The following is an 18,049-nucleotide window of genomic DNA, read 5'->3' as shown; positions in this document are numbered from 1 at the left end:
CATGCTTCAGGTACATTGTGTTCATGATCATTTCCAGGGGTGCCAATAATAATGGCACATGGGTTTTTGTTGATAAGGGATGCGTGTTTCTCTGAATAAATTTATTTCAATTAAACGTCGGATTTTTCTCATTTTTTCAGTGTGAGATGAAGCAACTTCACCAAAAGGTGGATTTTTTTTTCTAACCCTTTTTACTAATCTTTACAAGGGGGGCCAATAATTGTAGAGGGCACTGTATGTATTGATATTGTTTCATCTTATCGTCATAGTAACAACAAGACATTCCAGAGGAAAGACAGAACCGTATTACCTGGACTCTAACGGTATGGAAGTGTAACGTCATGCTTGGTTCGTCTCGCTCAAACACTAGATGCCATTGTCAGTATGGAGATCCCGTCCCGATCCGGCGCTCTATCAATCACACCGGCCTGATGGAGGCCAGTACGGATCAGCGAGCAGAACAGACTACAGACGCAGAGTGAAACAAATCAAAGATGCGATCCTTTCATCCTTTCATCCCATCATGTGCCGTCCGGACCCCTCTGGGCTTTTATTTATTTATGGTGTCTGAGACGCAATCATCAGCGCATTCAGCTCTTCTTGAGGCTCACGAGGGCTTGTGCTGCATGGTAATTGAGTGTTGATATAATTACGTCGAACAGGGAGAAGAGACCTGTGGGAAGCGATGTCTTTGTTGCTAACAACAGTCTCTGCGTGAAATATTACTTGAGCATAAAAAAAGTGAGTGAATTTGTCGGGGTAATTATACGATTGTTGGGAATGAATTTCTGAAAAGCTGTTTCACGCGTCATAGTGATGAGCATCGTTGGATCTGCCCGTGTCTGCTTGCACGGTGTCGTCTTCATTCAGTTTGTTTGTGCTTATAAATATTTTACACTTGATTTTTTTGGTTCTTTTAAACGAGCTTTGATTGATTCAGGAGAGAAGGAATGACCCGCCTAAGAGTGCTAGCAATGCTAATGAAGGAAAGATAGCATCGTTAAGGGAAAACTCCAGCGTTTACAGTCTAATCTTTATCCGATACAGCTTCTGATGATCAGAAATGATAGTTTTCAAACTGAGAAAGAAAAAAAAAGATTAAACTCAGTTATAAAATGTAACCCTCTGCGGCTGAGCGGTCTAGAGCACTGTCCAGGAGAGGAACTGATTTTGCAACGTTGGTTCGAATCCTGGTGTCGGTGCAAAAGACTGGGCACAGACCTGCACAGGTCTCTCGTAGGCAGCACACTGTGGTGTCGTGGTTAGCCCTGTCACCTCACAGCAAAAAGGTTCGAGCCCTGTGGCCAGCGAGGGCCTTTCTGTGCGGAGTTTGCATGCTCTCCCTGTGTCTGCGTGGGTTTCCTCCGGGTGCTCCGGTTTCCCCCACAGTCCAAAGACATGCAGGTTAGGTTAACATGGGGCGGCTTTGAGCGAGACACCGAACCCCCAACTGCTCCCTGGGTGCTGTAGCATAGCTGCCCACTGCTCTGGGTGTGTGTGTGTGCGCATGCGTGTGTTCACTGCTTCAGATGGGTTAAATGCAGAGGACAAATTTCACTGTGCTTGAGTGTGCATGTGACAAATAAAGGCTTCTTCTTAATAAATAAAAGAAAGATGATTTTCTGCCCTTTCAAAAGTTATTCATATTTTATAGTGCAGTGCTGATGAGTTCTCAAATCTGATTGGTCAGAATGTGTTGATTAATGTTCAGGAAATCTGTTCTGACAATAGCGCGTCCACAAATTATAGGTTTCTATAGCAACAACTTACACAAGGACTTGACTGTTTTTAAAGGAAAAGTCCTGGATATTTTTTGTGCTCAATTTTCACATCTCTTTGGGTCCAAATATTCACTCAGAATAGAAGCCTTTATTTTGTCACATGCACACTCAAACACAGTGAAATCCCTCTCTGCATTTAACCCACCTGAAGCAGTGAACACACACACACACACACACACACACACACACACACACGCACGCAGGGCAGTGGGCAGCAAAACTACAGCACCCAGGGAGCAGTTGGGGGTTTGATGCCCTGCACAGAGGGACTTCAGCCATGAAGTCATAATACATACGGACGGGAAAGTGCTGTTCATTCACGCAGCTCCCCTCACATTTTTTCTGCTGGTCCCAGGAATCAAACCAGCAACCCTTTGGGCCCAAGGCTACTTCTCTAACCTAAAGCACTATAACCAGTAAACGCAATGTAATTCTATGGGTCACTTATCTCATAATGTTATTATAAGTGTCTGACAATATAGAAAGGATCCTGACAGAGATACACCTGTCTCTGTTTCCCTCAAGAACTGGAAAGAAAATGTAGAAAATGACAGTTTCTCTTCTTCCAGTTTATTTAACATTGATGGAAGGAGTCTCCAGTATCGGCGCTTTGTAACAGTCAGTCGGTTTTCCATCACGTGAAAGTCTGAGACAGATGAGTTACAGACAGTGATGCTCTGTCTGTCTATAAATGGCTGTTTATATTTGCTATAAAGTAATGTAAGCAATAACAGTGACTTGCTTATCTCGCAAACGTTCCACAACATTAAATGTAACTATAAACTGATAAAAAGCATGGTGTTTATTAATAAATTAAAGCTAGACAGCCTTTCAGATTTTTCAAGTGTAGGTCATAAAAAGAATTTTCCCGACACCCAATTATTTTTCTTTAGTGAACCAAAAGCTACTGAATTCGAATCACAGACTTCCAATTTTATTATTTAAAAAAAAAAAGAACAATTAATGAATTTATCTCCACGTGGCCCTAAATTCTCTCTGCTGTTTTTTCCTGCTTCCCCATGACCCAATTCAAGATACTACATCATGCATCACGTGGTGGGCTTTCCCCGTTCACGCATGGCATTGTGGGATACAAATTTGAAACAGGAGAGAAAAATGGAGGACGTGAGTGTGCGAATGAAACGTGAAAGAGCGACTACAGTAACGGAAAGAAAGCAAGAAGAAAAGATGTTATGTTCTATACGAAGGAAGGGAAACGCAGGACCAAACTAATAAATATGGGCGCTCAGCGAGCACCTCGGTGTGATCAGCTGTTCGTTTAGCGACAGAATGATGGAACTGTCAGTGCACGCTCAAAGGGAAACCTGTAGATGGCAGTAATGCAACACTGTGGATGCCAGCTGCTGTAAAACCCAAAAGAAGAAGAAGAAGGTAAACCTGCGCATGCGCACACGGACTTCCTCTGTCTGCTTGACTGCGCCAAGCGAACGATTTCATGCACATTATTTGCTTTAATCCCCTCAAATTAAATAACTTCCCAGCCACAGAATGGCCTGATATTTTGTGAGATATTACAGAAATAAACAGATATCACAATCACCACATTTCAGAGGGAACTAAATTTCACCGATTTTATGAAATCGAAAGGCCGTCTCGCTTTATGTGATTTTAAAAAGCGACCTTGTATGTTTAATACAGTTTTGCAGTTTTACAGTAAACCACCTTCAGCTCCGGAAAGCTTGCTTTTATAGACACTCTCCCTGTGTCAGAAATCACTCCCTACTCATTATATAGGGCACTATATAGTGAGGACGCCATTTTGTAGTGCTGTCTGAAACCTTAGTGAGGATTACAATTAAAAGTCTCAAAGTTGATTTAATAAAAGGCAGCGGCAAAGAAGAAAGTATTCAGCCTTGATTTAAAAGAACAGAAAGCTGCAGGTACTGTGTATTGATTAATGTGAGAAATGTGCTCAGTATAATATGGATTTATCACAAAAATACATGCATGTGTTTATTATTTTGAAAACCCACCAGCCGACTGATCTGGCACGTTTTATTTGTGCAACAGTAATGATGTAAATACCAGCGCGACCGATTAGTGTCCGAAAGCTCACTATATCGTCCTCTATATAGTAATTCCCTATATAGGGAGTAGGGAGTAGTGAAAAAGTGGACGATTTCGTACACAGGGTCTATGTACCGCTGCAGATTCGAGAGGTGGAGCTTCATGAATATGGGTGGGGCTCGTTCAAATACAGAACACACCTACCGTTCGAGACCTAATCTTGGAGAAAAAAGTATAATAAGGTCTTAAGAGAAATGACAAATTATACAGAATAATTTTAAATAACTAAATTTACAAAAGCATTAGTTGAAAATGAAGGATTTTATAAAAATGCTGTTTACATAAACATTTGACTTTAGTGTAAGCAGAATTTCAAAGAAAAAAAAAAAGTCAAAGTCCTTCCCACACCTTACAGTACCTGGTATTCCTAGGCAGTCTCCCACTCAAGTACTAACCAGGCCCAACCTGTATGTGGCGCATCGGGCGGCGCCGATCTCCGTTTCCATAGCCCTCGGCCTCTCGCCTATTACATAGCTAGGGTTACAGTGGGGGGCTAGTCCTCTGGTAACCACTAGAGTTTAACTCCCCATGCACATCTGTATTGCAGCGTGCCTTGCCAGATGGCGGTAGGTACCATTTTTATAATGGTCTTTGGTATGACCCGACCGTGAATAGAACTCACGATCTCCCGATCGAGAGGCGGACACGCTACCACTAGGCGGTCAGAATTTCAAAGAAACAGGTCTGTTATTTTCTGAGGACGGTTAAACGCCAACATTCTCGTGTGTTAATCTCACATTTGCTACACTTGGGATTGCACTGGAAAACCACTAAGCAGCTCTCCTTGCACATGTGAAATGTTTGTTTGTTTGTTTGTTTGTTTGTTTGTTTAATGTCCTGCACCATAGAGAGACAACACAGGTTTGTCCTGTCATGAGAGCTTGAACGACCCTAAATAAAGCGCATCTGATTTCCGACACCACTCTGCGTACCAGGCCAATGAGGCGCCGGGGACCGAGCAAGAAAGAGACTCCTTTGTCCTGCAGCAGGAAGCCGGGTCCAAATGACCTAATTCTGCTCTCTCTCTCGCTCTCTTTTTTTCTGCGTATCTGAAAAAAAAGAAAAAGGAAATGCTGCCGCACTCTGATCTGCAGGCTTTTAGGCTCGCTCGTTGCTCTGGCCTCCTCCGTCTTTATCCGCCTCCATATTTTTACACCTTTAGATGCACAGCATGGAATTGGCCACAATGCAGCAGCGTGTTGTCCCTCTGAGGGGAGGGAGGGGAGGGAGGGCGCATAAACGGCAGGAGGAAGACGGAGCGACGGATTGAGAAAATGATAAAATAAGCATTTAGAATTTAGAGGGCTACCTTCAGAGTGACACACGGCACAGTGGGATATTACACGAATGTCATTCTTGCGACGAGGACGACGATGTGGGCTGATAGCATGTGCGTAGAAAGGGTTGTGTTTTTCATGGCAAGGTAATGAAAGTGCACATGACCTGAAAGGCTGACAGAAACGAAGTATATTTGATTAAATTGCCACACATATGTACGGTATGATTGACACGTCATCTCCCGAGGCGGAAAACGTTGCAGTGGCGCCAGGATCCACACCCATGCTGAGGCATATGCACCCTGTTACAAGACGGGGCCTGCTGCTAGCATAGCCACAGTGCCAAAAGACATTAGTCTCTGTCAGACAGGAGCGAACAGTTTGAAATAATGCTTTACTTGTTCGCCGATCACTCTTATACACATTCTGTTACTCACTCCTCATCCACCATACAGCCTTTTTCCTTCTTTGTAACTGTCAGGAATGGAGAAAGGATTAAAGATGAAGTTCAAGCCAAGGAAGACGCATGCTGAGACGCAGCCGCAGACATGGTCATGAAAATAAAAGGGGTGAAATAAGCAGGATCCAGGTTCTTTTGGTCAGCGTTATACTGTTTGTCTAGGGTTTGTTACCCAAATCCCCATCTTTTGTTGCGAGATTTCGGTATATTGAGTAACATTTTGCTTCCTGACTTCCAGAACGGTGATATGGCGTTCATTTCAGCCAAATCGAAAGACTCAGTTTTTCTCATTTCCTCTCAGAAAGGCTGTTTGACCTCTAATCTCATGGGTGATAAGATTTCTGTATTCATAACCATCAGGCGTATCAGACTCTCGCTGGGCGTGGTGTGAAAATTCCCCATGCAGACGCTCATCTAAGTTTCCAAATCTGTCATTGCTTAACTCTTGAATATTTTCAATCGTGAATACTCTCATTAAAAAGCTTATAATCGCTGCTTTCCAAAGAAATGTATCTGGTTAAGATCTGTTCAGGACTTTGGGAGTAGCGGCAGGTTGAAGTCGGTACAACAGAGTAAAAACTCTGCTCGCAGGACGTCGGGAAACTGCCGGTGCTTTTTTTTTTTGAGTCATGGGAAAGCAGTCAGTCTCTCTCTCTCTCTTCTGATCAGTTTCCCACTGGATTACTCGTCAATATCAATCAGATCACTTTTATAGAGATGTTCTCTCGCTCTCACTGTTTCTGATGAAGGATTCAGCAAAATTTTCCATCTGTTAGTTTTGATATTCTGATTCACGGGAGACTTTGAAGTGAGTTTTCGTAGCTTTACCTACTTATTTTTTTCAAATCAAACTCATCTCATCTCATTATCTCTAGCCGCTTTATCCTGTTCTACAGGGTCGCAGGCAAACTGGAGCCTATCCCAGCTGACTACGGGCGAAAGGCGGGGTACACCCTGGACAAGTCGCCAGGTCATCACAGGGCTGACACATAGACACAGACTCACACTCACATTCACACCTACGCTCAATTTAGAGTCACCAGTTAACCTAACCTGCATGTCTTTGGACTGTGGGGGAAACCGGAGCACCCGGAGGAAACCCACGCGGACACGGGGAGAACATGCAAACTCCACACAGAAAGGCCCTCGCCGGCCACAGGGCTCGAACCCGGACCTTCTTGCTGTGAGGCGACAGCGCCAACCACTACACCACTGTGCCGCCCCTAAATCAAACTCATCTCATCTCATCTCATCTCATCTCATCTCATCTCATTATCTGTAGCCGCTTTATCCTGTTCTACAGGGTTGCAGGCGAGCTGGATCCTATCCCAGCTGACTACAGGCGAAAGGCGGGGTACACCCTGGACAAGTCGCCAGGTCATCACAGGGCTTCAAATCAAACTGATTCATGTAAATAAATAACTATCTTAGAATATAACTGGAGTTGTTTTGATGAAAAATATTGAGCTCTTAGCGGTTGGAATGATATAAAAAAACAGAAGTCAGAAACGCGAGTGTCGATTTCAGTTTGGTTAACGTGAATTGTTTATTGGATGTGGATCAGACAGTTTTTTCGAGGTTCGCCTTGAAAGCTGTGAATATTAATCGAAATAATCATTTATATTCTTTCATATAAACACTAGTAGACCCTACTTTTGAGAAATACAAAGCCTACAGAGCACAAAGAGGGGATTAGAAATAATCTTTTATGACTTTTTTATTGAGTGTACTGATTTAACATTTTTAAACTTAATTAGCATAATTAATACTAATTAAATACTCATCTCATCTCATCATCTCTAGCCGCTTTATCCTGTTCTACAGGGTCGCAGGCAAGCTGGATCCTATCCCAGCTGACTACGGGCGAAAGGCGGGGTACACCCTGGACAAGTCGCCAGGTCATCACAGGGCTGACACATAGACACAGACAACCATTCACACTCACATTCACACCTACGCTCAATTTAGAGTCACCAGTTAACCTAACCTGCATGTCTTTGGACTGTGGGGGAAACCGGAGCACCCGGAGGAAACCCACGCGGACACGGGGAGAACATGCAAACTCCGCACAGAAAGGCCCTCGCCGGCCACGGGGCTCGAACCCGGACCTTCTTGCTGTGAAGCGACAGCGCTAACCACTACACCACCGTGCCACCTAATTAAATACTAATTTGCATTATTTATTTTTTTTCCCTAATTTTTCAAACTTTGTATTCAGTATACAACCATCTATGTTCCTGCCAATTTCCGTTTTCTAAAAATTAAGCTGTTTTTTTCAATCTTTGATTTGTAATATCTCAAGAACGGATAAACATTTTAATTCTGTAAAAAGTTTGTTGTTCAGCATTCAGTTTTGAATTCAGTGGGAGCACTTTCAAGACATTTGGACTGAATTTGAATTTTCACCTGATCTGTATTCAGTTTCGACTTAATTTGCACCAAGTGTTATTCCTGCTGATGTAAGCAAAATGCTAGGATGGAGTTTCAGACGGAGGAGAGGCTTTTATTGAATTGCCCTGGTTCTGGTGATTCATCATGTTTAGCATGGATTGGCCAAACCAGTACACGCTGGATGTTTTATCAAGCCGAAGTGAGGTGAGATAGCAAGATCTAGGTGCTTTAAATTAGCTCCATTATTCTGGTCTGCCAGTGGTACGGATGTGTGGGGGTTTGGCTGACAGCAGAACATTTCTAAAGGTCAGACATCTGCAGAGAAAGGACACACATACATAGACTCACACTGATATGCAACGTTGAACATTTCTTATTCATTTCCCCATTTATCTCTCTCTCTTTCTCTCTCTGACCCCCCATCTCTCTCCACCTCCATCTCTCTCTCTCTCTCTCTCTCTCTTTGCACTATGTGAATCTGAATCAACTCTTTTATCGATCACTCATAAACAGGCATTTCAGTGATCCATGCTCAGTTACTCCATTTGCTTAATGAAGAGCCTCGTGTTTGACAAATAGATTCTCACTGTGTTACGCGTCCGGACCAACCTCCTCACACTTACCGGTCACTTTCGAATCGATCACATCTTGGTGAGGTTGGTCCGACACGGCTTAGCGGTGCAACAAAACCCGTCTGGTTTGACCTGGATCGCTTCCATGGTCTTGGAGCAGTTGGAGCTTCTCCCATGCAGATATCTGTAATTGTGCTTTGTCATGATTAAGATAAACACAACATGAGGCATAATTGAGTTTTTAGCGCATGCCTGGGAGTTTTGGCTGAGACACAAAGGGTTGTTTTTGTGATTTATGACAGGCCCCGCTTGCATCCTGTCACAACCTGGCATCACAGAGTCACTGTGTTTGGCACACTGTCACTACTGAATATTTGCATGCAGTGTTGAAGTGGAATCTACTCCTAATTAGGTGTTAGACCTTTTTCATGTGCATCAGCGAGAACTAAAATGAATGAATAATATCAATATTCTGATAGGTACCTGCTTAGAGATTAACTTCACAACATATCTTTTAATTCCTTACGCTGAACCCATTTTCACCTTGTGTCGCTCAAATCACTCGACAGTGCGGTCACTTCCTTTCTATAAGTCTCCTGGTTGCCATGGTTTCACTAGAAGCACCAGGTTAGTGCAGAATCCATCCAAGCTAGCTACAGAACGTATATAATCAGATCACTTCCCACTGAAATAAAATCCTGGAGGGAGCTTAAAGAGCTTGAGGTACAGAAATACAACATGAAAATGCAGCCACTGTTCTGTTCTGGGTTCCTCAAACACTCGTCAGAGTATCGCAGAGCGAGTATCGCTGACTGGTTTAGAGTAAGTGTGAAATACTGTATGTAGAATAAACATGCTTCACAGTCATTGGTCAGGGGGAAGGGTTGGGGTGAAGAAAGACATCAAGCTCACTCACTCTTATAGGGAGTCAATGAATCGCTTCACTTCTCACTTGCTTAATATCAAGCTTCAATCAACTTTGTTGTATCACTCGCAACATCCACTCTGCGTCATTAACGATCATGGACTCGTCAGGTCTTATTGAAAGCGAATGTCGTCTGGCTGCTTTGTTGTGTTGCACTCGTGAAAATTCCACGTGCAAATGTGTAACAGTTTACACACTTATGAAGTTACTAAGGTTAAAGTGCCATTCCACCATTGGATGTATTCTTTGACATAAAATACAATACATTTTATGACAACATGACTAGACAGAGAAATCTTTTAGCTTCAAAATGATATATCAAACATAATTTTTTGACAACGACAAGTATATTAATTTTGCGACCAAAGTCACCTACCCTTTTAATTTCTGCGCGGTAGTGAAATGTGATGTCATCGGCAGGTTCCCCTTCTTGTGTACCACGTGTCGGTCTATTTTTAGACCAGGAAACCCCCAAAGTGAGAGAGTCATTTCTCCTCGTATATGGGGGCCAAAAAAATTGCGAAAATTTTTGAGTTAATCTTTCAGTTAGCTAGATTTATTGGTATTAGCTAGATTTATTGGTATTATTTTTATCGCGTTCTATCCGCCATTGCTGATAATATGTGCCACGTCACACGTCACGTGGTACACAAGAAGGGGAACCTGCCGATGACATCACGCGCGGAAATTAAAAGGGTAGGTGACTTTGGTCGCAAAATTAATATACTTGTCGTTGTCGAAAAATTATGTTTGATATATCATTTTGAAGCTAAAAGATTTCTCTGTCTAGTGATACCATTTATATATGTTGTCAAAATATATTGTATTTTATGCCAAAGAATACATCCAATGGTGGAATGGCACTTTAAGGTTAGGATTGGGGGAGGAGTTAATGATGTCGCTCTTTTTTTTGTTGTTTGTTTTTTGCGACTTTGGTTGCATGAAATTGAACCAAAGGCAAACAAATTACTTTCAATCGTTGGAATTTCTCAACAGATCAGTTTTTTTTCTGTCATTTTATTACCAAATTTAAATATTGTATATTATCATGACATTATCATGAGTAACTAAAAACAAGTGAAAACTCGCACTCCAGAACTTTTAGAACTGTTTTGAAACTCATAAGAAACAATTTCTCAGGATTAGAAAGTGATTACGTTACTGTACCGGTATATTGTTCTAGGAACTTAAAGGAGAACTGAAGTTATGTTTAAACTTGCTTTATTTCTTAATTAACGTGCTATTCAGTTACGTTTTCGGTTTAAGTAACCTTATATCGTGACTCGTATCGGCAACTAATTTCAATTAAATATTATACTTATTGGCCTATTCGGTTTTTAGCCGTGTTGAATTTAGTTCGTTTGGTCCATGGCAGGCGTCGCTTATCCGCGCGATCTTCACGAGACTTGTGCGAGACTTCGAAACGTGAAGTGTCAGCCAGGTGTCAGCGCCGCCATTTTGAAAACTGTTTTCCAAACTTCTGACTTGATGACATCAGAATTCGAAAGAGGGCGCGCACGTCTTTTGGCAACCCTTATGTCCGAAATCGCCCCCTACTTACTATATAGGGCACTGTATAGTGAGGACGACATTTTGTAGTGCTGTCCGAAACCTTAGTGAGGATTATTTACACCCTATATAGCGCACTCAAAGTATCCCACAATGCATCACGAAAAGTAGTGTACAACGATGGTCACTAACCAAAGCAATATATCCCATCATGCATTGTGGTCGGGCTGAAAGAAATCAAGTTAAAAGTCTCAAAGTTGATTTAATAAAAGGCAGCGGCAAAGTAGAAAGTATTCAGCCTTGATTTAAAAGAACTGAAAGCTGCAGGTACTTTGTATTGATTAATGTGAGAAATGCGCTCAGTATAATATGGATTTATCACAAAAACACACGCATGTATTTATTATTTTGAAAACCCACCAGCCGACTGATCTGGCACATTTTAATTGTGCAACAGTAATGATGTAAATACCAGCGCGACGGACTAGTGTCTGAAAGCGTTTTTTTTTTTTTCATTTTACCAATGAGCTCATTATATCGTCCTCTATATAGTAATTCCCTATATAGGGAGTAGGGACTAGTGAACAAGTGAGCGATTTCGGACACCGGGAACGTTGGCAGATGTTGGTCACTTTGATTCCCGCTGTACATTTTACTTCTGTCCTACGATGTCTCGCACAGGTCTCAACAAATCTCGTTGACAGCCAATGCTTTGACATATGGACTGATATATTACAGAGCATATTTCAAACACTCAGAACTTGCTATAGCAGCGACAAAATAGCGATCAAAAATACATTCCTATATTTAATAAAATGAGATAAATAGAATTTTGATAAAAAATTTGCCTTCAGTTCCCCTTTAAAGGTGACGTGATAGATAGATAGATACATAGATAGATAGATAGATAGATAGATAGATAGATAGATAGATAGATAGATAGATAACTTAATTGTCATTCACCTGTACTTTCAAGAATTTTCGTTCCACTGGCTTACATCAATATAACTGCCACATACAATTACTGCACATAATCCAGTCACCAAAAATACCAAACTTACAAGTAAATACTAAAAATAAAACTCTAAATAAAATAATATTCTATAAAATAGAATATACTAAGTATACTAGATATACTAAATATGTTGCATAATAAAGAATTTACAGCAGCATGTAAGATAGTACACATAGTGAGGTCTTGTCCAGATATATATGGTCGGGGATAATTTAGAGTTCAGGAGTCTGATGGCTTGGGGGAAGAAGCTGTTACAGAACCTGGTTGTTCTGCACCGGATACTGCGGAACCTCTTGCCGTGATGTGGATGGGTGGGGTCTTTTATAACATTCTCAGCCTGGGTCAGACAGCGTTCAACCGCAATGTGTTTGATGGAAGGCAGAGACGTCCCGATGATCTTTTCCGCTGTCCTCACCACTCTTTGCACAATCTTCCAGTCTGAAGCTTTGCAGTCCCCAAGTCATACAGAGATGCAGCTGGTCAGTAAGCTCTCTATAGTGCTCCTATAGAAAGTGGTGAGGATGGGGGGGATGTATGTTCTCATCTGGTGCAGAAAGTGCAGGCGTTTCTGTGCTCTATTCACAACAGAGGCGATGTTGAGGGCTTGTCCGTGATCTATTATACCCCTTTTCCAAGAGCTGACACAGTTCCCTGAGGTCTTAATAAAATGTCTGTAACATGCTTTGGTCAAAATACCACAAGGATAAAACACCACAGCTCCCTTCTCAGCCTGTCTGAACAGCCCTGTTCAAAACGGCTGATTTGAGGAACGGTCTGTTCCTTTAAATGATAATGAGCCACTGCTCACCACACCCACCTCTTCCACCAGCCAATCACGTAGCACTTTTTTTCTCATGAATATTCATTCACAAAGGCAATTCTCAAACCATGAATGGAGATACTCAGATGAAGGGGCGGGGTTATTCTAATGTTCCCCTTGTGACATACAGCGGTGCTTGGAAGTTTGTGAACCCTTTAGAATTTTCTATATTTCTGCATCAATATGACCTAAAACATCATCAGATTTTCACACAAGTCCTAAAAGTAGATAAAGAGAACCCATTTAAACAAATGAGACAAAAATATTATACTTGGTCATTTATTTATTGAGGAAAATGATCCAATATTACGTATCTGTGAGTGGCAAAAGTATATGAACCTTTGCTTTCAGTATCTGGTGTGACCCCCTTGTGCAGCAATAACTGCAACTAAACGTTTGCGGTAACTGTTGATCAGTCCTGCACACCGGCTTGGAGGAATTTTAGCCCGTTCCTCCGTACAGAACAGCTTCAACTCTGGGATCTTGGTGGGTTTCCTCACATGAACTGCTCGCTTCAGGTCCTTCCACAACATTTTGATTGGATTAAGGTCAGGACTTTGACTTGGCCATTCCAAAACATTAACTTTATTCTTCTTTAACCATTCTTTGGTAGAACGACTTGTGTGCTTAGGGTCGTTGTCTTGCTGCATGACCCACCTTCTCTTGAGATTCAGTTCATGGACAGATATCCTGACCTTTTCCTTTAGAATTTGCTGGCATAATTCAGAATTCATTGTTCCATCAATGATGGCAAGCCGTCCTGGCCCAGATGCACCAAAACAGGCCCAAACCATGATACTACCACCACCATGTTTCACAGATGGGATAAGGTTCTTATGCTGGAATGTAGTGTTTTCCTTTCTCCAAACATAACGCTTCTCATTTAAACCAAAAAGTTCTATTTTGGTCTCATCTGTCCACAAAACATTTTTCCAATAGCCTTCTGGCTTGTCTATGTGATCTTTAGCAAACTGCAGATGAGCAGCAGTGTTCTTTTTGGAGAGCAGTGGCTTTCTCCTTGCAACCCTGCCATGCACACCATTTGTTGTTCAGTGTTCTCCTGATGGTGGACTCATGAACATTAACATTAGCCAATGTGAGAGAGGCCTTCAGTTGCTTAGAAGTTACCCTGGGGTCCTTTGTGACCTCGCCAGCTATTACACGCCTTGCTCTTGGAGTGATCTTTGTTGGTCGACCACTCCTGGGGAGGGTAACAATGGTCTTGAATTTCCTCCATTTGTACACAATCTGTCTGACTGTGGATTGGTGGAGTCCAAACTCTTTAGAGATGGTTTTGTAACCTTTTCCAGCCTGATGAGCATCAACATCGCTTTTTCTGAGGTCCTCAGAAATCTCCTTTGTTCGTGCCATGATACACTTCCACAAACATGTGTTGTGAAGATCAGACTTTGATAGATCCCTGTTCTTTAAATAAAACAGGGTGCCCACTCACACCTGATTGTCATCCCATTGATTGAAAACACTTGACTCTAATTTCACCTTCAAATGAACTGCTAATCCTAGAGGTTCACATACTTTTGCCACTCACAGATATGCGATATTGAATCCTTTTCCTCAATAAATAAATGACCAAGTATAATATTTTTGTCTCATTTGTTTAACTGGGTTCTCTTTATTGACTTCTAGGACTTGTGTGAAAATCTGATGATGTTTTATGTCATATTTATGCAGAATTATAGAAAATTCTAAAAGGTTCACAAACTTTCAAGCACCACTGTAGGAAGGAGAGACGAATCTGAACGGCTAGTTGAGGCTCATATTTTCTGAAACAGGCAGCACAAAAGAAACTGACTGGGCAGTTTGTAGGTTGGCAGGCTCCTGCTGCCCAACTGTATGTGCACAAGCACTGAAAAAGTGACTTTTAAAAAAATAATAATATGTCTCCTTTAATATTATAATGTAAACACAATGTTGAATAAAATCATATAATTTCCATTCAAGAATCCAAATCTTATTAAATTTTATTATGAATTATAAACACATTACGTTTGGTTAACATTCGCAAAAAATAGCAAAGGCTTACGTCCTTTAACGAGTCATTGGCTGGTATGTCATCAATCATAACTAGTAATCCTGTCACATTTTTATCCCCCATGTGTAAACCCCAGTGGTGCTGTTTCCAAATCAATCTGCACGGCATCGCAATATGAAATCATTACTGCTTTATCAGAAGCTGTAAATCATTCCATTCAGGATGACAAATCTGACTTCGCCACCCATCCGTTATCTGTCACCTGACATCACGTCATACGTGCATTTCGTTCATGGATATTTATTTAAAAAAATTAATTTTCACGATCCACAGCAAACAGATTGATGAATGTATATAATCTTTAATCTGATTCCTCTCATGCTTTCATTTTAAATAATGACAACAAATTGACAAAACGTGGCATAATTTTAAACTCTTCTAACGGGAGTGTGTTTGTGTGAACGCTTTAAAGTTTATACACACTGTTTCAGCTTTCCCTGCTTAAAGAACACCATGTTTTTGTAAAACTCTTCACCATTTCCAAACTCACAAGTGATGCCTGCCTTTTTGCTTCGTATAGCTCCTGACCATCGATGACAATTTCTGCGGATTGGATATGAACGCGCCGCTCGGGGTGTCCGAGATGGTCCGTGGGATTCCGCTGTTCTCTGAATCCAGTGACAAAATGACCTCAGTGATCGCCTATGTCTACAAGAACCACTCGCTGGCCTACGTAGGCACCAAGAGCGGCTGGCTGAAAAAGGTAGGAGCTTGTATTATCTTGGATTGTTTCTCAAGAGCCGCATCACTGCCTTCTCATTCTGGTGGGATGAAAGTAAAGCGTTGTGGTTGATCAGTATAAACAAAGGACAGAATCTTCTGTTTTTCTGGAAAAATTCCATTTCTTCTCTCTGCTTGGTAGGATTTTCTTGTTAGCAATGTTGCCACCTCTGGTGAGGTATCAAGTGATGCATCTTTTCACTCTGGTATGCTGCACTAGATCCAATCAAAGCATTTTATTGAGAATAATAATAGAAAGCCAGAATATTCTGACGGTTTAAGGTGGTTAAACAGTTTCTGTGATGTAAAGCGTACTTGAGAACCTGCTATGGATAAGTCTTTTCCATGTAGTTTTGCTCTCAGAACATCTTATATGTGTGAAGAAAGATGTCAGCCAGAGAGAGAGAGAGAGCTCTGGGGTGTTCTGTTCATGCTGAGCTAGTCAAGGGTAATTGCATGATGCGGTATGATGGCTTTGGGCCTGCTGCCCTTTCCTCTGCCTGGACCTCTGAAAGCTGTGGCCGAGACGAATCTCTAGGCCTGCTAAACACAGCGTGTAGGAGAAAACAGCATTAAAGACAGCAAAGACGGGGAATAGAAACCGAGCGTGAGCGGGGGAGCGAGTGGGATATGAGCTCTGTCGCCTTTTCTTAAGAGCTTGTACTTGGGGGATTTGGCAATGCAAACGGGTAAAACTCGGCCTCACACAAATCTATTTTAATGCGTGATTATTATTCTGTGGATTTTTTAAAATTATTTTTTGGTTGAGGGCGGCACGGTGGTGTAGTGGTTAGCGCTGTCGCCTCACAGCAAGAAGGTCCGGGTTCGAGCCCCGTGGCCGGCGAGGGCCTTTCTGTGCGGAGTTTGCATGTTCTCCCCGTGTCCGTGTGGGTTTCCTCCGGGTGCTCCGGTTTCCCCCACAGTCCAAAGACATGCAGGTTAGGTTAACTGGTGACTCTAAATTGACCGTAGGTGTGAGTGTGAGTGGTTGTCTGTGTCTATGTGTCAGCCCTGTGATGACCTGGCGACTTGTCCAGGGTGAACCCCGCCTTTCGCCCGTAGTCAGCTGGGATAGGCTCCAGCTTGCCTGCGACCCTGTAGAACAGGATAAAGCGGCTACAGATAATGAGATGAGATTTTTTGGTTGTTGGATGAATGCAGTTAAGAAGAGTCTTTTCTTTACCAAACTACAAATGAGAAATTTGGATGGATTTAATTTGCCCATGGATTTCATTCGAATTAAGATGGAAGAAAATGTACGAATGATAACCCTGACCTCTAATCTTACGCATACCCACGGGAAAGACAATTCTATGGTCATTTGACTCTTGTAGGTGTGTACCAAGTACTCCTGTTGTTGCTTGTGGGTGAGAAATAGTGGTAGATAGTGTTGTAGCCAAGCGCATCAAAACCAAGACCAAGTCATGACCAAGATCAGAGTGTATCGAGACCAAGACAAGACCAAGAGTTTGAGGGGTTGAGATCAAGTCAAGACGAAAACCAAGACCAAGGCAGGGTGAGACTGAGTCAAGACCAGGACCAGACCAGTGTGTTAAGAAAAGAAGAGTCTTAGCCCAAAATACAAATGAGAACTTTGGTTGGATTTCATTTGTTCATAGATTTCATTCGAATTAAGATGGAAGAAAATGTATGAATGATAACTCTGGCCTCTAATCTTACGTATGCCCAAGGGAAAGACAATTCTATGGTCATTTGACTTTTGTAGGTGTGTACCAAGTGCTCGTGTTGTTGCTTGTGGGTGAGAAATAGTGATAGTGTTGTAGCCAAGAGCACCAAAACTGAGACCAAGTCATGACCAAGATCAGAGTGCATCAAGACCAAGAATTTGAGGGGTTGAGATCAAGTCAAGATTAAGGCAGTGCGAGACTGAGGCCCTGTCCACACGGCAACAGATTCAGGTGAATCCGATACAATTGTTTATCGTTTAGGCCTGGCATCCACACGGCACCGGCGTTTTGGGTGCCCCAAAACGCAATCTTTTGAGAACGGGTTCCAGAGTGGAAAGATCTGGCAACGTTGCCGTTGCGAAGTCGTCTGGATGAGTAGAACGGATTTGTTTACGATGACGTCACAACCACATGACTGTGAGTGCTTCACGCCGGGTAGAAGTGCAACGAACTCGATGTGAGTTGTCAACAAATCCTATAACTTGGTTCATGAAACGCGCTTACAAAATATTTTCACTGTGAATATTTATTGTGTAATGGTGCAAAGTGTGAGAGAGAGAGAGAGAGAGAGAGAGAGAGAGAGAGAAAATAGCCCTTAGGGCAGAGTCAATCCCGCCAGCAAAAATAGGGAAAAAAAGGAGCGATCTCACCTCTTCAGATGTTGGTTTAAGTCCTACAATACATTCCTCAAAAAGGGCGTAGAAGAACAAATTAATCCATCAACGTGTCGCATTCAATTTATTCCGGACC

The 18,049-nt window shown here is 42.1% G+C and overlaps 1 protein-coding gene across 2 annotated transcripts in view; it reads left to right on the top strand.

Annotated features, from left to right (window-relative positions):
• plxna4 (plexin A4) overlaps positions 1 to 18,049 on the top strand; it is a 778,998-nt gene that overhangs the window by 96,320 nt on the left and 664,629 nt on the right. For both annotated transcript variants that reach the window (XM_060903436.1, XM_060903437.1), the window contains exon 3: positions 15,412 to 15,594. In XM_060903436.1, the coding sequence (XP_060759419.1) occupies positions 15,412 to 15,594 (183 nt within the window). The remainder of the gene's footprint in view (positions 1 to 15,411; positions 15,595 to 18,049) is intronic.

Source organism: Neoarius graeffei, chromosome 21 (assembly GCF_027579695.1).
Source record: "Neoarius graeffei isolate fNeoGra1 chromosome 21, fNeoGra1.pri, whole genome shotgun sequence".
In the NCBI taxonomy this organism is placed as follows: Eukaryota; Metazoa; Chordata; class Actinopteri; order Siluriformes; family Ariidae; genus Neoarius; species Neoarius graeffei.
Note: the sequence above shows the minus strand (reverse complement) of the source record. Positions and strands in the feature narration are given on the sequence as shown.